Below are 14,331 nucleotides of genomic sequence, written 5' to 3' on the forward strand. Positions count from 1 at the left end.
AGCTTAACCCTTATCTGGGCAAGCTATTTTTGTAACGTGTCCGGGCAAGCAGTAGTATATGAAACATGTTAGGCCGGAAGGTAGCGTGAGGAAATTGTTTTAATTGCTCATACATTTTGCATTTTTTCTATTTTAGTATTAATAATATTTTTATGTGATGTCTTATTAAATACTTTATTTTTAATTAAACATTTGTTAATACATATTCAAGTACACTTCTTTGCATATCAATTGTACCTTGCTTGCCCGTTTATGTAAGTGAAATGGAAAATATTTTTTTACGTCTGATCTTCTTTATCAAACAAAATCAAATATTGTGAAATGAGAAAGAAGAGAGGAACAAACAAAGTCAAAAAATATCATGTTCGCAGGAAGTATCGTTTGGAGTATGTGACAAAAAATATAAGCAACAGTGTCTGATAGACACTGGTTGCCCGGTTTACAAAACATACACGCACAAACTGGCTGCTTTCCTCGATCATTCTGGGCTGATTTCGTTAACGTAAGTACAATAGTTTACTTGCAATACATTTTTGTAACCCCTCAAGTATTTATGAAACACCCGATAGACAGATAGATTACAACCAAAGAGGTTTCTTAAGTTTCAAAAATGTTTCTTGTTATTCACAATCAGATAATACAGAACATTGTAATTGTATATTTGCATTTTGTTCCAATTAAGTTAATAAAAGATAAAAGCACTTCAAAGAGTTGTGAAAATTCTGTGCTACTTCTAACAGAGCCATGAATTTTTCAGCTACAGTGATGCCTTATATAGCACACACAAAAAAAGGCACTTACCCTGAGCTGCCAGGTATTGCATCAACTTCTCAGGTTTCAATCTTGCATACAAGGAAAGTAAGTAGTTATGAATGGCTCTCTCCTTGCAACCCAAATTATTCACACAGAATTCCAAATACTGTATTGCCTCATTGCTCTGTAAATATATATATTTATAATAATAAAAAGAGTGATGAATTGCATAAACACTGACTGATGCAATTGAAAGTGTATTCTAAATGTTTGCAAACAATTACTTAATTTATTTAATATATTTTGTGGCTCTTCAATAAAATATTTTCATGCAATTGTGTGTTCATCATTATCTTTATGCCTTTTTTTGGTTAAAAAAATACTACATATTCTAATCACATTAACCATGAAGTTGCATTGGACACATCTAGGTATGTGATAATACCATCAAGGCAGGCACGTATCTAGAAATATGTTTCGGGGGAGGGGGCCCGAACCAAGTGTCTCACGAATAAAAATAATTATAATAATAGTAAAAATGTTTAAATTAAAATAATTATATTGAATCAATTTAATACTAATTACAATACATAAATTTATTTAGATTATTATCACACGATTAGGTAAAATACTGTAGCTATAAAAATAGTGATATAACAGTGCATATTCATTATGTAGCTTACCTTTAGTTAAGATAGGAATAATTTACATAAAAACAAGTACTCTGGCAATGAAATGAATATCAAATACATGAATAATTGAATATTTATCAAATAACAAAAATGATGTCACATGTAGTTGGAGAAAAGTAAATTTCTGATTAAAAAGAGTTCAGAGGAAATTAATAACCATCGATTATGCAACAAATGCTAATTTTTCCATTACTTAATTTTAGTACTTGGTAAGTCTTTCGAGGGGTCCGGACCCCTGGACTCCTCCTAAATATGCCCTTCCTGTCCCTCAAAGCCGTATGATCCCAATATAATCCTTGTCTTCCAATAAGTTCAGAGGAAATTATACAACAAATGGTAATCGAGTATATTTTCATTATTTAATTTTCATACTTAATAAGTCTTTCGGGTGTGTGTGTGTGGGGTGGGGGGGAACGGAAATATGTCCTTCGTGTCCCTCAAAGCCCTATGATCCCAATATACAGAAGGTTGTTCGCTTTATATCCGACCATTTTTGATGGGTACTCACCTTAAGAGATACCGCGCAGCCACCACCGATCATGTTCTATTGGACCCCCAGCATTGTGGACTATCGCCCAGCATCGCAGTTTCCATTGCAGCAAGCTCCGGTGCAGGACAGGCATGGGAATTCTGTCCCACTCCTCCCTGCAAGCATTGCATAGACCATCCAGGGTGCGCAGGCGGCAATGTTGAAGACGTCGTTTCAACAGTCCAAATGCACAAAAATCCATTGGACTGGCATCTGGGCTTTTCACAGGAATGTCTTCAAACGGAATGACACGAATTCCTAATTCCTCTGCCATTTCCTGATAAAAACGTAGTGATGTTCTGGCGGTATGACTCAAAGACTTGTCCATATGGATCATCACCTGGATCGCGTCCATTTCATACAATTGTGGGATGTCTCTCCGATAGATAGGTGTCAGAATGGAGTCTTGGAAGTATCTGGCATTCACCTTCATGTTTTTGTCCACCTTGCGTATCATCAACTTACCCTCATATCCGTATATCACAACCATAAAGCCACGAGGGAAACTTTCCCTGCACTGATGAACAAATTTGCTGCGCCCCTTGCCGTCAATGTCACGGTATGTGATCGCCCGAATGTGACCACCAGCAGTGAGATGGACATATGATTCATCCATTGTGACAACTTTGTTCCATTTGGAACCTGCCAGGTACTTTTCATACAGTTTCCTGCAGTTCGTCTTACGTTCGGCAATGTGATGCGGTAGAATGTGGTGTACAAGGGCCTTCCGCACACACTTCAACCTGAGGCGCTTGCGAATTTTTTTGTTCACAGTTGACGGTGCAAGGTGAAATCTGTGGGCCATATCACGTTGAGTCGGGTGATTTTCTTGGCACGCCAATCGACGGACCCCCCTTAGCACTACGAGTGATACTTTGCTTGCAGCCCTTCTCCTGGTGGTTTTCGTGGGTGAATGTTTCGCAAGGAGAGCCTGTTGTGTGTAACGGGCCACAATAGCTTTCGCAGTAGTCACCCCGAGTGCTAACCCATCCTCCCGACACTGTTTCACAATGTGTACATATGAAAACTTAGCATGGAAAATGGTCATTACGTAACCTTCCCAATACCGGTTGATTTTCGGTGCCATTTGATAACATTCACTACCAACACTCACGCACCTACAAGGTCAGACACAACACTGCTCCCACCAGCAGACCCATAGTTCCAGCATGATACGCCAGGTGGCAGCACCGAATCGACAATGGTCGGATATAAAGCGAACAACCTCTGTAATCCTTGTCTTCCAATACGTTCAGAGAAAATTATACAACAACGGCTAAACGAATATATTTTTCATTATTTAATTTTGGTACTTGATAAATCTTTCGGGTAAGGGGGGGCCCGGACCCTCTGTACCCCCTTAAATATGTCCTTGCATCAAGGTGATGCATGAATGAGTTAACTTCCAGTTCAATTATTATTTCTGCAAATACCAAATTATTTGTTGGAAATGAGTAGCTCAATTACTTTTGCAGGTAATTAATAAACTTAACAGTTACTCTTAATTACCTCTCTGAACTGTATCTTACTTACTTTTTTCAGGTAACGAAAGTATCACTTACTCTTAAAATTAGATCTCTGTACAATTCAACAGATGAACAAAATGAGGATTTGCTTAAAAGAATGTTCATTATCAAGTATATACAGTGGAACCCCAATATTATGTTCCCCCGTTTTTCATTTTCCTGTATTATACATTCAATTTTCATGGTCCCAATAGAGCAAAATACTATAAAATTTTCCTAGATTTTACGTTTTCCTGCATTTTAAGTTCTTTCACCTTGGTCCCCTAAAAAACAGAAAATCAAGGTTTACTGTACATACATTGTGTTACATTATTTTTGTAACATACCCTTTGCAAGTTTCAAGTATAAGGGTTTACTTTGAATATTCTTAAAGGGTTTACTTTAAATATTCTTATCCCTATAATTACATGCTTAAACATGTGATTCATTACAATTTAAGGAAAAGTGACATTAATTATATATATGTTTGCATGCTTAAATATGAGAGGTTTATTATAATCCAATTAAAATTAATGATAATTTTACATCATCACATCAGTGAAAAAAATAACAATTTGTTTTTGATTTATGCATGTAATATGTTCAACATGTTATAATTCATCTAGAATACAGTAAAAGTAAAGTAAAGTAAATTGATCCCCAGTGGGTTGTACAGTCACGGACACTTCTGGGTTGTAGCATGAAGGCGTATGTATAGGGGCCTCTTGATCACGGTCGAAGATGGGGATGATGTGATCTGCACCATGCCCCTGGCTGCCTTTAGCTCCTAGTTTCCTCCAACTACCTACTTTATACGATGCTGAACTGCTTGAGCAGGTGGAAAAAGCAGTAACCGTAAAAAATAACTTACAATTGCTTTCCAAAACAACAGTATCTGAGTTACTTGTAACAAGTAACTTTCCTAAGTGCTTAAAAGTTACATTTTACCTCAATGAAACCGTCTCATGCTAAAAGTACCAAATAAATATATAAAATTCTCTGGCTTATATTCATTAACTGCCAATACTTAAGAAAGTGTCATAAAATTCTAGTGTTCATGCACTGATTATAAAAATGCAATAGACACTACTAACCTGAGCTTCATTCTCACCATGATCACACATCACTAGAGCTGGTATGAGTTTTGAAGGCACGAGGTTTCTCCCTTGCTTAATCAAGACCTCCACCGTCTGCCGAGGGATGGTCTGCATCAACGTTGGAGCAAATTGGTAGAACAACTCCTTGTTGTTCTGATGTTTCAGGACTTTAAGCGCTGTAAAATATAAGGTACAGAATAAAATAATCTGATACATTAATGAGTGTTGAACAGTGCAACAGTGCTTAGCTCCCTCAATACGAAAAATCTGCATACCTTACTTGTACTATGGGGCAGCATCTGTTAAAGAGTTTAATTAAGTTCCAATACATTGTTGTGGGAAGAATAAGAGACTAATTACTTTTTGGAAATTTCTTACCAGTACTGAAAAATAAGAAAAAAATATTGTTTCACATCCCAGGTTTCTTTGAATGTGCGTATACATGGTACAGTGCAACCTCGATTTTACTTTTTTCAGGGAACCAAGCTGAAAAAGTTCAAATGTGGGCAAATGTAAAATCGAGGAACATAAAGTCGGGGTTCCACTGTATATGTAAATGTGTATTTAAAGTAGGGCCTCCCCGATGGCGCAGTGGTAGCGTCGTCGCCTTGTAATCAAGGGGTCCCAGGTTTGATACCCGGTGGAGGCACAAGTGGTTCGGATCCCACTTTAAACTGTAGGTCCAGTCCCAATTAGCCTTACTGTGCATAAAGTGGACTTAAAACAACAAATCAACCAATCAACCATGTGTATTTAAAGTATGGTGTATCATAGGTGCATCTTCTGTGCAGGGAATGAGTCATTCTATTATAATTAGAACACACACACACTAATTTATTAATCAATTATGTGGTCAATTAATTTTTAGTGTTATTAATACTAGTTTTATGTAGTGCATTTAAGAACCTCGAGGTTTTTACTGAGAAAGCCGCAAAACAAGAGTCCTGCTTGTTCATGCTAGCCAGTAGGAGGAAAAAGTCTGTCGTTATATAATGCACGGCATGTTTCATAACTTTTTGGAATGCTTCATGTTCGTAGCTCTTCGGCAAAGGAAATGCATCCCTGTTGGTCACTCCAGCCTCATAGTTTCTTTCGTGCTTCATGTGATGAAATGTTTGCACATAATACTAGTAAACTTAGTTTGTATTATCTGTGAAATTTATGCCAAATTATGTGGATAAACATCATACTTAACAGGTGATTGAATTACTGGAGTTCAATTGAACTGAGGGAATGCATTCACAGAAGACATTCCTATTTTTAAATGAGTGAAGCATGACAGCTAGTGGTGCAAAGGAGGGAGTGGAGAAGAGGGTGTGTGTGTGTGTGTGTGTGTGTGTGTTAAAAACTGTCTTCATCCAGGGCCTGAGCTCAAGAAGTTTTGAAGAGGAGAGAGTAAATTTCTAATGGTAGACCAATCCTCGGATTACCAGGTTAAAAACTAAAAAAAAAAAGTATTTTCATTTAGATCCAGAACAGTATGGAAAAATAGCCTGAAAACTTTCACACTTACTGTAGAACAAGGGTTGATCCAGAATTTTCCACCTGTGGGGTGTAAGTTTGAAGTGCAAGGGTAAATTTAGAGCTAAAATGACCAAAATTTGTGCCTTTTGAAAAAAATTCTTGGGCAGGGGGGCCAGTGGGTATAAATTACTGCTGTAGAAATATCCAGGAACAACAAAGATGATGGAGAGGCATTCTACAGCCTAGTGATTTAAGAACTTTCAGATAAGACTGGAAAACGACTTATTATTATTATTAACTAAGCATGTGCTTACATTACTTTAAAAATCATGGCCTTCCCTGGTGAATATGTATATTTTTCTTCATTTGCATTTTGTTTATTAATTTTCTATGGTGTATATGTGTGTGGAGGTTCAAATTTGTGCTCATAATATTAATTATGCCTATTTTTGTTCTTTTGTATATGAATGAATTTAAATTTGATAGTATGTATACAAACTAAATATATGCTTACAGGCCGAAACCAAGTGTTAGGTAATAATCAAAATCTAATTATTGATAACAACTCGTTTGAACCAGTTTCCAAATTCAAATACTTAGGAGTAATATTAACAAATGAAAATTATATTAAAGAGGAAATAAAAAGTAGGCTTAATTCAGGAAATGCATGTCACTTCTCTCTTCATAAACTTTTGTCTTCTCGTTTAATATCTAAGAAACTAAAAGTTAAAATATACAAAACAGTAATTTTGCCTGTAGTATTATATGGATGTGAAACTTGGTCCCTTACATTGAAAGAGGAACATAAATTGAGAGTATTTGAAAATAAGATCCTTAGGAAAATCTTTGGACCTAAAAGGGATGAGGAGACAGGTGAGTGGAGAAGGTTACATAATTTAGAACTACATAATTTGTATTCATGTCCAGATATTATTAGAATAATTAAATCAAGAAGACTTAGGTGGGCAGGCCATGTGGCACGAATGGGAGAGGAAAGAGGAGTTTACAGGATTCTTGTTGGGAAACCTGATGGTAAGAGACCTGTAGGAAGGCCAAGACGAAGATGGAGGGACAACGTTGAGATGGACCTAAGGGAAATCGGTAGGGATGGAAAAGAGTATATAGAACTTGCTCAAGATAGGGAAAGATGGAAGGCCTGTGTTGCTGCAGCCATGAACCTTCGGGTTTAAGAAGGCTAGGGAGTTAGTTAGTTAGTTAGTATGTATACACATGTGTGTTTGTATGATTTCAATATTATATTTATGATTATTCTTGCTCCACACTTATATTTTTAACACTTTTACACTTTATAATTACTAGGTCCACTTTTTCCAAAATGCGGAAAAGGCATACACCATAACTCTGCTATTGCTAACCCAGAAATAAATCAAACATTAAGCCAAAATGCACTTACATGCATTATGGTCATGAACCTCATGGTTCAGCACCTTCTTCATCTTATTTCGGGCAATTAAAATATTTAAAATACTCTAAACGATGGTTATTTGATATTCAGATAATGTCGTATGGCCACCTGTAGAATTACTCCCAACAGAGTATTCTTCAGTGCACTGCCAATACACATTTAACCTTCCTTGACCTATCTTTTGGGGATTTTTAATGTTTTAATTACCTAGAATAAACTCTCAAGGGGAGTTCTGGAAAGATGACTAAAACATCGAATGTTTAGGACCAAAACAAGATAGAAGTATGATTTGATTTTATATTCTTTACGTGAATATGGTGATTATACAGACATTTAAGAAAGTAAAGCATAAAAGATGTTATTCAGTTAATGAAAATTATGGATCTTTTGTTTACTGTAAGATGACACATAATGGTATTTATATTTTTTAGTCTTACTTTTCAACACTGTAAATCGAATTTCTTATTACTGTGCAAATAAGTAGGCAAAAAGTCACTGAAAGTGAATAAAAAGCACTATTGCAAATAATGAAAAACCTTACGTTCAAACATCCCATCCAAAACTGAATACTTTCTGAACAATGAGAACCAATGATATTGCAATATAAGTCACCACCTACTACATTCATTGAAGATAATGTCAAGAGGTGAAGTTTATTGTAAATTTTAGACATTAAGAACGAAAATAAATTCTGATTGATAGAATGCTTTATATTATATTCTACTTATTTTCTTGTGTTCACATTACACAGCAGACGTTGAAAGAAAGATGTCTGTTAAAAATATTTCATGCACAATCTCAGTTTAAAGTAAGATCCAAATCACTACAATGTGCCTCCAACAGGGATCATTAAGCGTGACAGTATTATCACTATGCCATCTAGGAAGGCCTGATTCTCAGTGGAGGCACGTTCAGATCCCACTTTAAACTGTAGGTCCAGTTCCTGCTAGTGTATAGCTTGAACTTGGCAACTCTTCAATATCAGCAGCGACTCTTGAGTTAATACTAATTTATGTTTTCAGTTTAACCTGCAATACAACTAACACCTTGCATTTTACAAAGATAATACCTTCAGAGTGGTTGTTTTTCTGCATGTAATGTTGTATAACCCTTTCATAGTCTTTGTTCATTTGTGTGAAACGGATAATATTCTCCTTATCTCCGTGACTAGACATCAAACTGTAAACAGTACTCTTGTTATTTTTAACACGTTCCTGCAATACAATTAAAAATATAATCAATATAACCTAAGCATCTTGTTATGCATGCATAAAAAAAGATACTACTTAGCACAAATTTGTTTTAAATGAAGCTTGTCACTATTGTAAGGTTTTTATTCTACAGGGTGTCCAAAAAGTCACATAACTGAGACTTTGAAAGCATGTAATTTTTGTACAAAAAGCGATAGAGACATGAATCTACTGTACAAAAAAACAGGTAAGTTACTTTTATATACATACAGGGGTTGGACAAAATAATATGCAAACCCGATTAGATGAGCCCCATTTTCGGAGTTGTGTGCTGACTGCATTGGCACACACGGAACGTGTCTTTTGTTTTCTCCATGTCCTATGATCCCTCTGCTAGAGGTATGAGCCACCAGTAAGCCTGTGAACGACTTTGTGTTGTGTTGCACTACAATTATGTCTGACCTTAGAGACTTCCAACAAGGGCAAATTGGTGGTGCCCGATTAGTTGGTGCATCTGTAACAACGGTCACGAAGTTAGTAGGGGTATCGCGAGCTACTGACTAGGGAACGGAACTTTATGTGCCAAAAAACTCAGAAATATTTTTTTTATGTGTCATAAATGTTGAAAATATGTGATAAAAACAGGAAAATATGTGACAAAAATAAAAAACATTTGGTAACAAAAACAAAATATTACATACATTTTAATACCTGAAATCAGTTTCTAAATGCTTACCTCTTAGTGAGCTATTTTTTCAGAAAAGTTGCAGTTCCAAATTCTCCATTGTAAATCTGTGACGGTTATCTCTAAAAAGCATCTTATATTGTGTGAAAGATCGTTCCAAGATCTTTCGCAAGAAAGAATTCTTGCATATTTGAAGCACGAAATGTCACTAAGTGCTGAAGTTTTCCAAAGCTTCCTCTTCCTCACCTTCCAAAACATGTGCAATTTGACACAAAGTTTGAAAACCTTGGTTTTTCCCAAAAAAATCTGTACATTTAGACATTAGCACTTGTGCGTTAGATCCAGTGGGGGTAATTTTTTCCCCCAATAGGATCGTAGGCCAGGCGCCAGATGTCTGCCAGCGAGTGTGTTCAAAGACAAAACAAACCTAACACACTCGATATGAAAGAGGTGCGGAGAATAAACATTTTTCCTTCGAGGAAGCTGAAGTCAATGAGCGATTTTATGTATTTAAAATGAAAATTTGCAAAATATGTATTTACATACGGAAAACTGCAAAATATGTGTTTTTATGTAAAATAAAATTTGCTGTGTTGACATATAAGGCTATGATCACAATTTTGGCAAAAACGAGGGTCTCTATCTTATCGCAGAAAAAAACATTTATTTACCTAAAGTTCCGTTCCTTAGTCATGACAGCATACAAAGTGCAGGGGAAAACGACGTCTGCGAAACAGAATAGTGTCAGAAAGACAAAATTGACAAGAGACAGAGGGAATTAAGGAGGAATGTTGGCTCTCAGGAAGACCACTGCAATCAAAGTACTGCTGAGCTGAATATGCATGTCAAGAATGCAGTGTCAACGAAAACAGTAGGCCGAGAACTGCATGAACAGAATATCCATGGCAGAGCCACTATTGCCAAACCTCTTGTAACACAGGACAATGCAAAACGGAGACGCTATTGGTGTCAGGAGCACAAAACCTGGACTACCGACCAATGGAAACATGTCAAGTGGTCTGACGAATCAACTTTCACACTGTTCCCCACCAGTGGACATGTTTACGTATGGCGAACACCGGCCGAAGCATACAATCCAGACTGCCTGGTGTGAACAGTGAAGCATGATGGCGGTAGTGTAATGGTGTGGGCGATCTTTTCATGGCATTCACTGAGTCCTATTGTCACACTGAAAGGAAGGGTAACTGCCAAGGTGTATGAAGGCATTTTTGGTGACCATGCCCATCCAATGGTGCAGGCATTGTTTCCAGCAGGGGATACCATCTTCCAGGATGATAATACCCTCATTCATACCGCTGGCACTGCCCAAGATTGGTTTGATGAGCACGATGACGCACTTACACATCTTCCCTGGCCTGCACAATCGCCTGATTTGAATATATATTAACGAGCCATTGTGGTCAGTATTGGAAACCTGAGCATGGGCCAGTTTCCCTCCGCCAGCCAATCTCAGGGAATTGGAGCAGTTTCTTGTTGAGGAATGGTATAGCATCCCACTGACTACCAGGATTTGTATGCATCCATTCCCAACAGGATTGAGGCTGTTCTCAAAGCAAAAGGTGGTTCCACACCATTAAGGTGGTGTTCATATTATTTTGCCCAACCCCTGTATATATGTGTGGTGTTGATCACATCACCTTCAAAATGGCCAAGATCGAGAATGTGTGGAGCCCTACCCCCATCCCCTAAATGTGCTATCATGGCACGGTGCTATATGCACAGTGAACTTTTACTTTGCACAAAAACAATTTTACACCTCAGTAACTTCTTTTGTATACTAAACATTCATGTAGAGCTTGATTTTATTGTTTAATGTTTCAAAAATATCCACATAGACAAAGTTATTTTCCAGTATAAGTTCCATGTCTCGATTGCTTTTTGTACACACGTTGAAAATCACGGTTGTGTGAAAATTTTGGACACACTGCAAATTGTGCCAATTTACTTAGCTTCTTCAAGGATAGATTTTACAAGAGTGTGACTAGGCACTAACACCTTTAACCTTCATCTCTTACATGTATTACAATTACTTTAACATCATGTCTCCAACATGTAAGTGCTTCTGTTTTAAAATCTATCCCAAAAGACATTGGAAAATTTAGCAGGAGACATGGGGTCACATGTCCCTCCCAAAAGGTAAATGTTATGGAAAGTAATGATATTGTTATGACCCAAACATTGATAATTCATGTACTGTAGAACTGCTTCTACTTTTGAAAAACTGCTAATGCTGTTACCCTGTAATCAAGAGGTCTCAGGTTCGATTTCCAGTGGAGGCACATGGCACAGTGGTTTCAGGCAGTCTTGATTAGCTTATCTTGAATGCAAAGTGGGTCTAAAATAATAGTTTGATTAACTTTTTTTTTACAAAAAACTTACTATATAGTACGCTCTGCATTTATAGGGTGCAGCAGAAATAATTGAGACGATTTTAATTTGCAAAATCTATATTACACCTCAGAATAAAAATAAAAATGCTTACATGACTGGAAAGTACATACAAAAGCATTTCATGTGATGCCTATGTCTTCCTGACCCACCCCATAGCCTCCGGAGTTCCCACGGTTCGTGGACATCCTGGGCTCTTCTTCCTTGTGCTGATGTAGTCAATCTGAAGTTTCTTACCCAATTCAGAATTATCTGTGTCAGCACTTTCCTATTTCTCAAAATGTTGAACTGGTGCCTGAATCTACGTTGTGTTATACTGACAGAATCGTTATTCTTAAAGCAACATTCCAGTACGAACCCACGATGCTTACTCGACCAAAACTCCATGGCTACAAAGGATATGCACTGCTGCACACGATGAGTCGATGACACATGAATTTGCACGATCTCTATCGGGAAATTCTGGTGTCGTGATTTTTAAATTGTCTCAATATTCCTGCCGCAGCCTGTAGTAGGTGGAAAATCTACACATTATATTTACTTTGTTAACCCTGTAATATACTTATTCTGGACTTGTGCTTATTCAGTGACCCACCCAGAAAATAATTCTGGATCTGCTTATGCTAAAGAAGCCAAGCAAACTTTGCGAAATAGAGGATAACACCTTATGACATGACAGTCCTATGACTGATAATGGATTACTCAACAATCACGGTTAGAAAAATTAATTACAAATAAAAAAAATATCAATAATAAAAGTTAATTTAAGTAACTACATACACCAAATAGAGTTCACTAAATAAAAATGGAACAGGAGTTGAATAAAGCACTAAAAATGGAATTGTCAAAAATAATAAATTGAAATAGGGACAGCTGTGACTCGACTAGAGTTTCAACCTAGAAGCAGTGCACGAATTAACCGTGGGGGGGGGGGGGATGCTGGGGATCCCCCCACACAAAAATGTATATCCCCAGCATTTAATCCCTGCTAGGGATGTTTTTATACCCGGTACAGAAACTGGAATTGAAAGGATATGGTATACCATTTCTTAATTATGGAACAAACACCACTAAAAAATCATTCGGCAATACAGTTAAGTAACCTTTAAAACAATTGCATTCTACTTCACTTCTCAAGTTCTATTTTTAAATAGCTCATTGTTTACTTGCTTATTGTCATTGGGTGCAGAAGTTTTACAAAAAGTCTTTCGTAGTTTATTTGATAATGGACAGAGCAATGGTGTTACTCTGTCCATTGTCAAATAAACTACGAAAGCCTACCACAATGGCCCAAAAAAAAAAAAAAAAGTGTTGGATTTAAGTAAATCACATTTCTCACCGGACGCAGTCATTGAAGAAGCAATAGATATTTGCTCAAGTTTTCTATGTTACTTTACTAGTTCAATAGCTCTTTTTTGTGTATGGATCCGAGTTTCCCTAGAATATAAATATACTGTTTCTAAATTATGTCTAAATGTTACTCCTAGGTACTTAGAACTGGAAGGCAATAGTACAGTTTACTAACTGGTAACATACAAATTTGCATAGCTAAAAGAACCCCCCCCCCAAAGGAAATCACAAGCCAAGCCAAGTATTCTGTGCATGCACACAACTAAAAGTGTTAATTTATAAAACTTCAAACTCTGTGTATGATTTCGTAGATTTCACAAATACTGCAAAACATTCTTCAATAATTTACCATGGGCAGAATGCAAAAATAAAAACAGGCAATTCTTTAAAATATTACCAAATTAAATAATTAAACCTAAGAAGATTCTCTGACATATGCATATTGATGTTTTGTACAGCCACGGATATTTCTGGGTTGTAGTGATTCCATTGAAAGCAAATGGTATCAATTTTATGCTGTGCAACACAAATGTATTTTTTATACATGGTTTGTAAATAAAGTAGTGGCAACACTGTCAGGAAAAGGTGATAACACCATGCATGTACTATCAGGCAGTGAGCAATGTCAGTTTGGGCCCATGTCGATGTATGGAGTGCCAAAAGTTGTCGAAACAGCGAGTGCTGTGGTGTATGTACGACGTTGAAATGAACACCATTTTCTGTACTGCTCTAAAACATGCTTGCAAAGGTAGAACATTTATTGTTGATGAAAATCCAAGTTGCCTGTGGAAAAAATGCACAACAATATCAGCAAGACTTGCATGAAGCCTGTGGCAACAATACCTAGCCGTATCTGATGGTTGCATAATGAGTAAGTGCATTTCTTGAGGAGGTTGCGATGCGTCCATGAGAACAACCTCAACATGAGGAAAATTGCATCATGCTGGGTTCCCGATATTGTCACCATTGTGCAACCATCAGGTAAGGCTAGTCAGTATTGCTTCAGACTTGATGCAAGTCTTGCTGACATTGTCATGCATTTTTGCCACAATCAAACCTGGATTTTGTTCTACCTTTGTAAACGTTTTAGAGCAGTACAGAAAATGGTGTTCATTTCAACCTCCTACATACACAACAGCACTCGCTGCACCAACCACTTTTGACATTTATAACATTCTGGTTGGCTTTGTTTGTACTAAAATTTAACATTAGTGCACACCACGAAGAAGGA

At 36.9% G+C, this 14,331-nt stretch overlaps 1 protein-coding gene across 1 annotated transcript in view; it reads right to left on the reverse strand.

The window, feature by feature from the left end:
- Window positions 1-801: 801 nt before the first annotated feature.
- The window catches only part of LOC145983346 (vacuolar protein sorting-associated protein 18 homolog), a gene marked incomplete at its 3' end in the record, with an annotated part of 76,599 nt that continues 63,069 nt past the window's right edge, over window positions 802-14,331 (reverse strand). Inside the window, exons 13-15 of the mRNA XM_083116485.1 lie at window positions 8,536-8,680; window positions 4,574-4,752; window positions 802-937 (exon numbers count right to left, since the gene is read on the reverse strand). Of these exons, the coding sequence (XP_082972611.1) occupies window positions 802-937; window positions 4,574-4,752; window positions 8,536-8,680 (460 nt within the window). The remainder of the gene's footprint in view (window positions 938-4,573; window positions 4,753-8,535; window positions 8,681-14,331) is intronic.

Source organism: Lepisma saccharinum, unplaced genomic scaffold (genome assembly GCF_977018435.1).
Source record: "Lepisma saccharinum unplaced genomic scaffold, izLepSacc3.1 HAP1_SCAFFOLD_843, whole genome shotgun sequence".
NCBI classification, from domain to species: domain Eukaryota; kingdom Metazoa; phylum Arthropoda; class Insecta; order Zygentoma; family Lepismatidae; genus Lepisma; species Lepisma saccharinum.